The 13,417-nt window shown below is 46.5% G+C and overlaps 1 protein-coding gene across 7 annotated transcripts in view; it reads left to right on the top strand.

The window, feature by feature from the left end:
* Positions 1–13,417, top strand: part of MOB2 (MOB kinase activator 2) — a 111,662-nt gene that overhangs the window by 78,256 nt on the left and 19,989 nt on the right. The window contains exon 1 of one of the 7 annotated variants that reach the window (XM_027458877.3): positions 4,046–4,244. The exons of the other annotated variants lie outside the window; for them this stretch is intronic. Coding sequence (XP_027314678.1) covers positions 4,135–4,244 — 110 coding nt within the window. The 5' untranslated portion in view covers positions 4,046–4,134. Of the gene's footprint in view, positions 1–4,045; positions 4,245–13,417 lie in introns of those variants that run through there. 7 annotated transcript variants of the gene reach the window in all.

The raw sequence follows: 13,417 nt of genomic DNA, 5'->3' as shown, positions 1-13,417 counted from the left end.
AGCAAACTTCATCTCTGGCAGATAGTTTTGCAAGGTTTGAGCTGCTAATCTGCAAGCATTTTCCAGCTTATTGTTCCTCTATTGAGTAGTGCCAAGCATATTGCTTTGCAAACTAGCAAGAGGAAAACTCTGCCTCATGAGGCCCCGTCACTGTGGTGTTTGCTGTTTTGGAAGGAACTGCCTAACAAAGGTAGGAGCTGCCTCACCTGTCCCTGAAATGGGGTGCTGTGCAGCGGGGTACCTCAGCTCAGCACAGAAAGCAAAGAACACTTTCTGCTGAAAGCAGGGAAACTTTAAGCAGAATGCAGTGATCTTGGGATTTGCCCAGGGTTTGGGTTATTCCCTTTTTAAAACAATTTTTTGTTATAGCAGTGCTAAGTGTTCAGCGATGCTCCCTGCTAAGGCCTGGACCTGCTGCGTGTCCCCAGCTCCATGACAGTTCACTGACTCGGAGTCCCCTTGCTTCAGACGTGCCTGGAAGAGCTGCTCAGGAAACAAGTGTCCTGACTGCGGGTTGTGCAGAGTGGCCTCTGTCACTTGTCACTCGGGGCAGGCCAACTCAGGAGGGCTGACTGGACTGCAGGTGATAAAAACCCGCTCTGCCCTCTGTTTCACATCTCTTCCCTGGGGAGTCTGAGTGCAAGCGTCCTTACTTCATAGCTCTTGGGTACGTGTTCAGTGCAGGCAGAGTTTAATATCTCCTGCTGAGCTGCTGTTAATGCTGCTTCCTTCAACACTTTCATGTTCTTCACATCTCATCTTTGTACACTTCTTGATGAACCTGGGTTAACTTGACATTTGAGGGGATTTCAGAACAATAGATGTGCCTACGCACATGCCAGAGATACAATACCTTTGAGATCACGATTTCTCTGTTTAGTGCATACAGCAGCATTCACTTTCCTTTTTCTTCTCTCTCTTTTAAGAGTCGTACTTCTGTTGGTCCGAACCCTCCATTCTTCTCATTTTGTGCATCCTTTCCAAAATGCCATTGTATAAACTTGTAGGAGTTCCTGGTGAGGTTTTACTGATGCTTTGAGGTATTTGGTGTTCTTGCTTTGACTGACTGCTTGTTTCTCAGGTTATCAATTAGGTGAGAATATCACATACCATTTTTCTTGCAGAGAAAAAAAAAACACAGCACTGATGAGGCTGAAGGTGTTTTTTTTTGCAGGATGATGATCGCTGACCTGTCACATTACCAGAGCTTTCAACAAAGCACCAGATGTAGGCATCTTGTCGCTTATAAATGTGCTTCTCTTAAGCTCACTCTTTTATGCACGAACTTTCTGACACGTGTGTGGCCACTGCTGATAAGGCTTTTATCACAGCACTCTGTGTGGTCCGGAAGAGCAATTTCTCCTGCTATCATCTCAAGAGTGGAGCTGAAGGCATACCCTTGAAATCTTTTATTTTCCCCTCTGCTGTGACCACCTCCAAAACACTTTTTGAAACTGAGTGGACTGATTTCAGTCTGTCTTCTGTCCAAAAATCTGTGTCTTTGCCGCCTGTACAGAGCAGAGCTGCTTGTGCCATCTTTGCTGCTGTGGGAGGGTTACAGAATGGAGAGCAGATGTGTTCTTGGTTTAAATATTGCTTAGCTAGAGGATAACGCGTTTTCATGGCTAATACTGATTGAGTGGTTCCAGAGGACTGGGGATGCACTTTGAGTAAGTGGAAAGGGTGCTTGGCCAGGTAGTGGCAGGGGCACTGAAGTTGAACAGAAGGCTAATGAGCTAGCAAAACTGAAATGTTGTATGTCAGGCAGGGACACGCAATAAATTGTGGTTTAATTTAAAACAGAACTTTACAGTCTGATGTTACAAGGCCTCATTTCTTACATATAGATGCTGAGCACTTTAATCAAAATAATGGCTGCGATTTTTTTTGCCCTTGACATTGTTGGCTTGTCTGGGTTGATACAACTTGCTTTCTTTGCCAAACCTCTGGATGCTAGCACACGGCCCTGCGGTGGCTGCTTTACACTTAATTTTTATGGAAGCCTAAAAGAGGCAAATAAATATATAATTGTGCAACTGCTGCTTATAAAATCGTTATATATACAAAGCATTATTCATAAAATTTCTAAATACCATTCCTTGGCTTGGATTAAGCTTTAACAAGAAGTTTGAGTGGCGTTGACCACAAAGCTCTTTCTCTCTTTCCTGTCCTGATAGTGTTAGGATTGGTGTAGAAAACTTTCCAGGCGTGTGCAATAAGCGTATGTATTGTGTAAGCGGTGGGGAATGGGGTGGGAATGGGGTCTGCTCTTCCCACCAAATTGCGTTGTGCCATTGATTCACCAGGGTGATGGTGCTGTTCTGCTGCACCTAAAGCAGCTGCAGGTCCACTCACAGGTACTTGCAGTAGGGTTTCCTTGATGACTTCAGTACGTGGCCCCGTGATCTTTCAAGCCTGGCCAGGATGTGTAAGAAATACTTTGCTGCTGTTGAAACCCACTTGTTTCTAAGGTTGGACCCAGCAGTCGCTACGTGCAGGGGTGTTGAGGAAGCAAGTGAGAAAGAAGCTAGTGATGGCTGTAAATAGCCCGACTATCGGGTAGCTGTAAGACACACCCTTGAGGAAATGCAGATATGCTCCCGTCAGAATATGCATGCATAGAGATCATACCAGTGGTTGTGTTCAAATAAATGCATTGCTTTTAGATAGAGTGCTGCTCTTTCTGGCTGCAGCAGCTTTCAAGTAAACCCGTCTGTGTCTGCACATATGCTCTAAATCCTTTTAAAATGTGAGAATCCGCGCTGCACGTGTTTTAAATTACTGTGTGTTGATGCCCTATAAATAAAGCATACGTGCTTAAGTTGTGCTTCCTATAATAAACTTGTTTCAGCTTTATTGTTTTGGAGCACTTAAAGTTGACTTTGAGATACTGAATTGTCCCACAACTTGCTTAAAATCTAGTGATACAGGTGAAGCGGCATGCAGTTGATCCCAAAAGGGGGTGCTGCTAGAAAGGAGGGATCCTGAGAGGTGGAGGAAAGGCTCTAAAGGGGTGCAGCGGGGCTGTACTGGTGAGCAAAGTAAGCGTTGGCTTGATGCAGGAGCTAACAGAGCAGAGAAGTGGGTCACTTATCTAGGTCAAAGTGACAAGATTAACAGCTTTAAAAACTTAATTTCAGCTGATCTATTGGTCCTGATGGCACAGCACCAGTCCCTAAACTTGGGCCCCCACGCAAGGTCATTGAAGCTCCGCGTCTGGAGAGATGTGCAGCCCTCAGAGTCACGGGGAGGCCAGCTCTCCTAGCAGCCGTACAGCGCAGGGCTGTGTTTATTTTGGTTTGACCCCTGGATTTTTCTTGAATTTACTTTGGATAGACAGACTTTCATTAGAACTTTAGCTGCTTTATGTCCCAGGCTTGTTGTTTTTAGGGTGGTTTTCTAACAAACAAAATTCTCTCTGTGCAGATCTCACTGGTGAACAAACAGACAGAGGGCAGCTTCCCTCTTGGCAGGTGTCCTTCCTGGGTTTGCCAGGACTGCTGCCCGCCAGCGGGGCCGTGACAAGTCGGTGTTCCTGGGGGAGAAGCCCGAGTGGGCACTGGATTTTTGGGGGGATTGGGAAACCTTCTGCGTGAGGCACAGGACCGCCAAGTTGGAAAGCTGAGCTGTGTTCAGCTGCGGGCATCCTGTGTGCCGTCGGTGGAGTCATTAGGACCCTGTCTTAACGCGTGGTCTTGGCGTGTCAGAACGAGCGGCACCCTCAGGGCTTTGCGTTGCAGGCGGCCTCACGCCACGTCTCTGGTGTTTTTGTCACCATTTGGCTCTAAACGCCGCGCTGGCCAGCAGCGGGCACAGCCGGCCGCCTTCTCGAAATTTCTGCGCTGCCCGGGAGCCGCGTGGCGCCCTTCGAGGCCGCGTGCCCGCGGCTGAGGCGGCTTCGCGCTGCGCTGCCGGACCCGGGCACCCGCGGGCCCCGCTTCCTCAGGGGCTGGCCCCGAGGGGCCGGCCCCGAGCCCTGCCCCTCGCCGCCGCCTCCGCAGCCGCTGCCGCCCGCCCCCGGCTCCCATTGGCGGCTCCCGGGCGAGGGCCGGGCCGGGGAGCGGGGCGGGGAGGCCGGGCCGAGCCGAGCCGAGCCGCGCAGAGCCCAGCCCAGCCCAGCCCCGGCGCCGGACCATGGTCGGGGATCAGTGCAGCCTCCCCGGCGAGCGGCCCGTCCGAGCCCCGAGCCCCAAGGCCGGGCTGAGCTGCAAGATGGTGCTGCAGGCGGTGGGCAAGGTGCTGCGGTAAGGAATTCACCATAAGGAACTGGGGTTTCTGGCTCCTCGGCTTTTAACAAGTTGAACGCCCCTCCTCGCTCTGTTTTTTTTTGGGGGATGGCACCATTCGGTGCGGTGGGGCTCAGCTGGCCGCCTCGTAACCCCCCTGGGCCGGCAGCTTGCTGTTCACGCCGGGAGCCTTCTGAAGTTTTTGGTGGCTGCCCTGCTGGCAGCGCTCCCGGAGGGGAATAGAGGGGAATAGGGGGGTGCCTCCGCTGGGGAGTGCTGCCAGGCCGCCTGAGTGCAGGGAGCCTCCTGCGGCTCAGCAGCAGGCATCGCCCCGGTTTGTTCAGTGCGCGTTCCTTCAATTCCTTCACAAAAGCTCTTCCCGTCTCTTCCAACTCGAGTATGTGCAGAAATTGTGCAGAATTTATTTGCTTTTTTTTCCCCCAAGGTTTCTTTTCCATGCGTGCTATAAAACTTGTGAAAGCGAGGAAAAGTTGCTGTTGGACGTGACCTATTTTGGCCTCGGGAATCCGTAGCGAACCTTTGTCTTGCTGAAGCTGTTACGAGATGGTAGTGATTGGTATTTTGGAGTTTTGTTTACTTTCATGTCTTTTCATTCTGGATTATCTCCATTTAGGGAGTTCTCGAGTTAGAAATGTGAACTCACAAAAACTTTCTTTAGATGCCAGACTGGTTCTCTTATTTCTCTTCCAGAATATACTTCAGCTGCCTCATCTGACCTGGTGTGTGTTGCTTAATTTTGCTTTTCTTTGGTTTTTGTTCTGTAAAATAAAAACTCATCATATTTTGCAAAGAGCTCAGACAGCATAAGAGCGCAGGTATTGGCTAGGAGCCCAGGTAAATAGTGAGCCTAATCAAAGCTTCCCTATTGCAGAAATCAGGTGCTTAAGAAAAGGGGAGCCTAGCAATGGTGAAAAAAAAAACAAGTGGTGCCTGGCTCAGGACAGCTGTGGAGGGATTTCTGAAGGCAGACATCCACAGCTGAGCTTTGTGCACTTTGTTTCTAGTGGAGAAGAGCAGGGAGCTTGACGACGTGGCTGAATGCAGAGGTGCATTGCTAGCCTGGTAAAGAGTGTGACTGGTGTGCACTTGTTGGTGTGGATGCTGTAGCCGTGAAGTCAGATGAATCTCGCAGTTGATGTAGTGCACAACTACATTTTGGTCTTGTTTCATGGGTGAAACTGTGAATCTTCACCACTCCTTGCTGCTCCTCCACAGGCCACCAAGAACTCGTAGAACTTCACAGTGGACAAGGAATAGAGTGCCTGTCTTTTTTCTCTAACTTGTCCCTTATTTCTGTCTCTTAGGAGTTTACTGGTTGTACAGACTTACAAAGCTCACTTGTTCCAGTGAGATGCTTAGCCAGGATGACTTTCCTCCATAGCAAACCCATTGCACAGTAGTTAAGTGAGTTGTGTGTGCCTGTAAGTAAGTTCTCTGGAAACTTTCGACATTCCTGTTGCTTTCACTAGCTGGTGGTGTAGGTCCAGGCCCTCCTAGCTGCTGATGCCAAATCATGTGTGTGTCGCAGGCAGAGAGTAACAGTTGCCAAAGGAGAAATTGGCACTGGGAGGAAGCAAGGAGGGAAACAAAGGGATTCACGAGAAGCAGCAGCAGACTTGAGCACCTGGGAAGTGTTGAAAAGAGCGCAGGGCAAGACAGCTGAACCAGAAAGGGCAAAAAATGTAACAAAAGCAACAGATGTGCTCTCAGCCTTTCTAATTAATTTTTTATGAAAGCTACTGTTAGGTTTAATACTCTTTTAAATTATTAGTGATTCAACTGTGAAGAACTCTGGAGATGTTAGTATCTTTCATCACACGAGCTAGCAAACTGTATTTAACTTTTAAGGGATGGGACTGAGACTACACACTTCTAATGATTTTAAGAAATTAAAATACCATTAGAAAAGTGTCATCTCCCCTTTTAAATTAATAGCATAGCTGAGATGAAGTTATGTGTGTTCCTCAGCCCAGTGCTTAATTAGGGCTTTCGTTTCACTTCAGATGTTTTTGAAATACGTTGATCTCATTTTTTCCTTCTCCTGTAATGAATTATATGTAATTATTCACCCTGTGGTTGGGGAGGAAGAAAAAACGTGACAAAATGGATGCAATTGTTCTGTTTTTTGTTTTCTGAAAGTTGGTGGTTCTAGAGAGGCGGAAGGGGTAAAGTGAAAAAGAACAATGCAAAAAATATATATATATATTCTATTTAAAAAAAATAATTGTTCCAGCTTTTTGTAAAGTGGCTGATTATTGTTAGCCTCCTTGCAGTGGTGTGCTTTTTACTGGCTTTGAACAGCAGCAGTGGAAGGAAAACTCAAAATTCAGCTATGTGGGAAATCTCCCCTTTTTGGTCCCTGGCTGTGTACACTCACAACTCCTCAGAGCTGCGTGCTGGTGACATGTGGACGTGGTTTTCACTGCCCATGTCTGAGCTTGAGTCCTGGTTCAGATGCTCAAGTGCAGCTCAGAACTGCAGCATTTGTGCCATGGCACTGCAGGTCCTGCACGGATGATTTTCAGGAAATCCTCATCGTGCAGCTTCATTGTCAGTGCTCATCCCTTTAAGCCTCCAGTGGAACCTAGTCTCTGTGGGATAGCTGACTAACCATCAGTGATACGGTGTCATGGAAGAGGAATGATGAGGGCTGCAGAGTTGTGATGTCATGGTCTAATGACTTCTGATGAAGTACAGGACATTTTACATGTGTACATAGTCCAGGACGAGTGTGGGAATAGGTAACCTCAACTCCTTCTCATGAGAGAGCTTCCCTTTTTAGAGCAATGTGCAGGGATTGATTTGGAAACCAAACCAGAATCAAGGCACCCTGCCTGTGTAGATGTGCCTGCTGTGGGCAGTACTAATTAAGTGGAATTTTTACAGTCACTTTTCAAGAATTTGTCTTCAGTGATAGTGTGATAAGATTGCTTCCATCACAGATAAGAGGACATGTTTGTGTTGGCACTCTGGAAGGTGCTATACATTTTTACATCCAACACTTCGAAAAAAACGAAAAACAAACAAACAAACGTGTTAAGCATGTTCATGAAACAGGACACGTGTGGACAGAAGCAGAGTGGATTTGCTGTGGCTGCCTCTTTCCCACTGGCTCGCATGGCCCAGGACAGCTGCAGCTGGTTGTCAGCGACACTTAGGTGTATCGGCAGGGCTGAGGCAAATATTTTAAAAATAAATCCTGTTTTATCCTTTTTAAGGTTGAAATGTCTTCCAACAGTTTAGTCTGGCCTACGCTATTAACAAGTAATTAGTGAGGGCCGTGTTTCGTGTTACTGCTCTGATTAATGCACGGATCTGAGCAGGGGAGGGGGTAGAGAGGGAGGGGAAGGCAGAGTGCAGGGAAGGGGCTCGCAGGCAAAACTTCAGAACCACGTCAGCTATTTTTATCCTGTTCTTGTCCTTTCTCCCTCCCACAACTTTCCATTGTACCAAAATAGTTCAAAATGTTTATGGTTCAGGGCAACTGACATCAGAAACTGACCTGCTGTGCCTCACCGAATATTTCTGTAGCAGGGGATGGCTTCCTGTCAGCAGCAGCCACTGCGCTGCACTGAGAGGCTCGGAAAGGGCAAAAGAGCATCTCGTGCTCTGGCAAAGCAAGGCTGGGCACTGGGGGCCTTGTGGCAGCTCTGCTGTGCACAGGAAAGCACAGAGGGGCTTGTGGAGATGGTTCTTTGACACAAGTGTCCTGCCATGGTGACAGAGCGCGTCCTGATGGAGGTAGGCCCTGCAGCCTCACCAGGCCCTTCAGAGTCCCTCAGCCCCATGTGCAGGGAGCGAAGTCGCTGCAAAATTCATCAAGGTCTGCTTGAAAATGTGCCTGCTACAAGCTGTAGGTACCCCTGTACAAGGCACCTAACAGCTTTGGCTCCTTCTGGAGTGTGGGACTTGAAGCTGTGCTCTGGGAGGAGGCTGTGCCTCGTTAGGCCGGTGTGCCAGGCACTCCTCCATTTCTTTGGAATCGTTGTCACTGGTGTTTACTGCAGGAGTGTCACAATCCCGCTGTGTTTATGAAGCTTGGTGAGCCGTGTAGGGTGTACTGGCTTAATGGAGAAGCCAGCCTGTGTTCATTCAGAGGTATTTTACAACATCGAGCTGTATTTTGGTTGTGTTCTACATCCGGTGAGCAGATAGCCAGAGGGAGATGACTGCTGACATTCCTCTGTGTGTTGAAATAACCCTCTAAGGTGTCTCCAGAGCTAGTCTAAGTTAGTGGAGCCCATTAACACCGAAGCTAGGCTGTTTGAACTTGTCTGAAAACGTTTGTTTTCCAAGTTTGTTTCTGTTTAGTGCTCCTACACTTCTTTCAATAACAAAAGTGTAGGAGACAATGGGGATTGGTTATAGCAGATGCTCCCTGGGTGAGAAGAACATTGTAGATGTCTCTAATTCCTTTTAATTTTTTTTTTTTTTTAAGTAGAAAAAAAAAGAATTGTCAGTGAGTGCAGCTGGCTGTGCTCAGAAAGACAGGTAGTGACAGAACATAACTCTTAAAACAGCTGAAATACCTGAAAAACAGCTAAAATACCCCCCCCCCCCCCCACAAAAAAAAAAAAAAAAATCCCATCGTGCCATACAAAGCTGATAGAATTAATGAAGAAAGGTACCTTGGGCTTCTTCACAGTAAGTTCAATGCCAGAAAAGATGTTAGGTGTCCTTGGTAGCTCCTCTCACACTAGCCACTTACCCAAATTTGCTGTTCAGGCTGACGTGGCCATGTATCCCAGATCCAGAACAGCAGAGGTTTACAGGGACATATGCTGACGATCAGCAGGATGCATTTGGCAAGACTGGAGAAAGGAAATTTGTGCTGAACTAGGTCTTCCTGACTCCTCGTTATACAAAGTCCTCGGTTACAACGTGACTGCCTTTTTTATTTTCTTCAGAACTGACCTGCTCAGGGAATAGATAGGGTCTTGACCATCTGTATGGGACAGAGGGGAAATTGCATTGTCTCAGTTGGAATACTTTCTTTTCTGTTGTTTTTCAACGTACAAAACCTGTCTTGTTACATCATTCAAATGCATCAAAATGAGTGTTTTTTTTCTCCACATCTTATTTAACAGGTGAGCTAACTATATCTGTTAACTGACTTGAGTTACAAGCTTTCTGAAAGGGATTCATATTGATTTTTGAAGAAGGGATTTAAGTGTTGAGACTGGATCACCCAGCAGTGATATTTAGCCGCTCTCTTGAGAGAGACTTCCTTCGTAGGAGATCATCTTTCATTTCTTCACGGTGAGATGGCTAACGCAGCTGTGCACCAGTAGGCACGGCTACATCCCTGCGAAACCACTGTGATATCTGCCCCTTGCTGCCAGGAATTGAAACGGGGCTTCTCAGGCAAGCACACAGCCTTGGTTGAAAAGGGTTAGTCATGACCACCCCTTGTTTTGAGGTGTGATGCTGGGTTGGAAAAGCTGCTGTAAAGCATGACTTCACGTTGTGTTTTGAGCAAGAAGCTTAAATACCAGTCCCTGCTTGTGTGAAGTGATTAATTGTAAGTCCCTGCGAGCAGCTAAAGGTATTGCTTGCCATTTGCACGTGCAGCCAAGGGAACGAAGCTAATTCAGCACACAACCGCTCATCTAATTCTAATATTTGGCTTGGAAAATTACTAGTCTTCCTTAACCAATTCCTTGCCTCTGCTTTCAGTGTTTAATTAAAAGAACAAGCAAGCAAGCTCTTAAAGGTAATGCTACAAGTTTGAATGCATCTATATTCTTGTGTTTTTTTTCTGGTCACTAATGGATCAGTAAGTGTCTATAGAAGTGCCTCTGCTGAAGCTTTTCAGTCTCCCTTGGAGTATCCTGAAAAGTAATAAATTAGTCAGGAATCACTACTGTCTCATAAGCTAATTAACAGTGGTTGATCTAACTGTACCAGTAATTAAACTATTATCCACCCTACTATTTTTTCAATCATTCATTCAAATATAATTTTCTTTGACCCATAATTCTGTAGAATATATTTTAAATAGATCAGTGTTCCTCTGTTGTACATAAAGCAAAATTTTGATCTTCTAGGAACTATCGAAAGGGCTGTATTATTGATGACAAAACCAAACAGCATTGCATCATTCTTTTGCAAAGCAGTTTAAAAATTAACTAATGGCTAGATTAGTGAATGCTTTGTACATATTATTCGTTAATGAAAGCTATCCAATTACGATAATGCTTTAATTCCTTTTACCTTCAACTCTCTCTTACCTTGTGAGGGGAGACAGTTTGTGTCGTCTTACTAAAAAAAATCAAAGAAAATTCATATTAAGACTGAAAGGTACTGTTTCTTATCGCAAAAATCTCATCAGGACAGGTGGGATTTCCCTGAACTAACTTTGATTTACATTCCAAGAAAAAATAGTGAGGAAAAAAGAATAGGTTTGTTTGTTTATTTTATTTTTTTTTTTTTTGGAAAGCTACCATTGAGTGACCATGACCTGTGGTAACTTCTAGCAATCAAATGTTCTTTCTAATAAAAATGCTGTAGTTCACTTCAAGTGTAAGAGATGAATTTGTCAAGATTGCCAAACAGTGGATCTGAATTTCACGTGGGGCTTCTTCACATCGGTATTTCTGTGCCAACCTGTTCAGTAATGGCTCTGTAGGTAAATGAACTCACAGCTGTGTGCCAGTACAAATGCCTTGCAAATAAGTTCATGAGTGCAGGCATGCAAAATTGCTTGTGAATCCTGAGGACAACCTATAATTTTCCCCCTGCTCTATATCAATAGACTTTATATTGTTTACTCAAGATCCTACACAAAGACTAAGATATTAGAAGTAATAGATAGGTTTCCAGCTGTGTTTCTATGTATGCTCCCACTTGTGGTGCACTAGTGCTCTTCCGGCCTAGTAAATCCTTCTACATTCTTTCAGATGTGAAACACTGTTTATCTGAAGGATTCAGCTGCTGAAATCCTGCCTACTGTGTGATTACACAGAGATGATGTTTTCAAAGGTGGAACTGTATCTGTAAGGAAGTAGCAAAACAAAGGGCAGAACTTGATTGCGCTCTTCCCAACCAAAGTAGCCAATGTAGCCTTCCAATGCAAGTCACGTTTTATGCCTAAATAATCGCAACTTGCCCTGTTGTGCCGGAAATAAAGACAGCCCTTCAGTGTTCCTCGCCTCTGGGACCGCGCTCAGCTGCCAGCTGCCGTGCTGCAGCACGGTGAGAAGGATTTATCTGTGGAGAGCACCGACTGGGAGCAAGTATTCCCATTAACTGTTTGGGGACTGCGTCACACAGCCCATATTGCTGCCCTCCGTACTGTAGTTACCAAACATACCATAAAGCACTTTGTACTGGTAAGAATTGAGAAATATTTCAGATTCCAAGCACATCAGACGTTACCATGCTTTGCGGGACAGGTGAGGTGGTGAGCTAGGCTCGCCCCTCTGACGTACCTCCTTTGTAGGTTTTCTTTAGGCGGTGGTGGTACCTAAAGCTAGTTAGTACTGGTAGGTGAGTATTGGTGTGGGAAAAGGGCAGCGACGAAAGTAAAACCATACAAAGCCAAACCTGTCTGCACCCTGGTGCTGTGAGCAGAGTAGGCTGTCTGCAGTTGTGTGTCTTGGGCTGTATAGCAAGAAGTCTGCGTGCTAAAGCCAGGTTGCCATGGAGAAATAATTCCTTGCTCTTAAAGCACGGTTTTACCCTGAAAAGCAACTCTGTGCGAGCTTCATTGTGAAATCCCACGTTTACGAGGCCATGAGGTTTCCAAATCAAATTTGCTCAGTTTGGAAATAAAAAGATAGCTTTGCAATCTGCCAGCTCTACAAACTGCCTTTGGCTCGGAAGATAACAAGCGGCGTCTTCAGTGGCTCCTGTGCGCTGGTGGTGAACTCCCTCCCTGCAAAGGTGAACCCGAGTGTACTGCGTGTGCTCCCCTGGAGAGATAGCAGGGCTGCCTCGGAATGGCTGGGAGGAGCGGCTGCTGCCAGAACTTGAATTTAACCATAACGCAGAAGTCAAAACAGCTCTTCCTTAAGTGTATTCCAGTGGAAGATTGCAGGAGAGAAAGTAACAACAACAAAAAACCTGCCTAAGTTAATAGACATGTCTGAAAGCACACGGGTAATAGATATGTTAATTATGTTTCCACGGTTTTACTTCAGTACCTCTTACATTCTGCAAGTTGAAAGAAAATGTAAAACCTTGAGAGGTATGGGTTTTTTCCTTGTTGTTGGTAATTGGGCTGCTTTTACTTTTTCCTTGTTCTCGCAAATGCTTGTGCTGGCCTCCAGAATTCCAAGTCATGTTGAATAAACACAACAACAAGCCTGGTAGGCCTGTATTTGCTTTCTCCGTAGTGTAAAAGGTGTATAAAACTTTGCTTGTGTTCAAATCTTGGTGCTGGTCACCTTGTGGTTCCTCCTCACAGCTCCTGCTGTGAGAGCTTTCCCCCTGCAGTACACAACCCCTGGGCAGCAGTAGGCTCTGCATCTCAGCTCTTCTCTGCTCTGAGCTTGGTCCTCCTCCTTCCCCCGTGTGTTTTAATTAAAGAACTTCAAGCCGTGCCATGGATCCCTGCCTTGGATTGAGATGTTTTCCAGCATACAGAAAAAGCTATTAATCTCCGCTGACTTTAAAAGGGTTTGAGAGAACCGGCTCACGTGTAAACATTTACATGTGGAGCTGTTTGGTGAGATGAGTCCTGGTCCTGCTGCCCAGCTGCAATGCGGGGTATATTTGGCACGCCCATCGAGGAGGGCAAGGAAGTGTTTGTGTTGCTATAACACAAATGGTGTTTTCCTCTGAGGGAGGCGAGGACGCAGGAGCATCCTTATCTTGGGGCTGACAGCTTTGGAGCGTGTGCCTGGGAACTCAAATGAGCTGCATGGTAACCAGACAAACCCCAGAGCCCAGCACTCCGGCCCCTGTTTTCAGCTGGAAAGCCTGTGGAAAAAGTTGTGAAAGGGCCGGGTGGAGATGCTGCTGGAGAGAGCCACGGCAGCAGAGCCTCTCCTGTCCCTTCGTGCCCTGTGCTGGGCCCTGCTCGGGGCAGTAGGCATCGCATGGGGCAGAGCGCCCAGAGTGCTGCCTTCTCCAGCAGCCCATTGCTTCCTCCTGCTCAGGTTTTGCTTTGCCTTCAGAGCTCGCCCACAGCTGGAGAGCTAAAAACACTGCCACAACAAGGAGAAACA

The sequence above is a fragment of the Anas platyrhynchos genome, chromosome 5 (genome assembly GCF_047663525.1).
Source record: "Anas platyrhynchos isolate ZD024472 breed Pekin duck chromosome 5, IASCAAS_PekinDuck_T2T, whole genome shotgun sequence".
Lineage (NCBI taxonomy): Eukaryota > Metazoa > Chordata > Aves > Anseriformes > Anatidae > Anas > Anas platyrhynchos.
The sequence above is the reverse complement of the archived record's forward strand: the minus strand, read 5'-3'. Positions and strand labels throughout refer to the sequence as shown.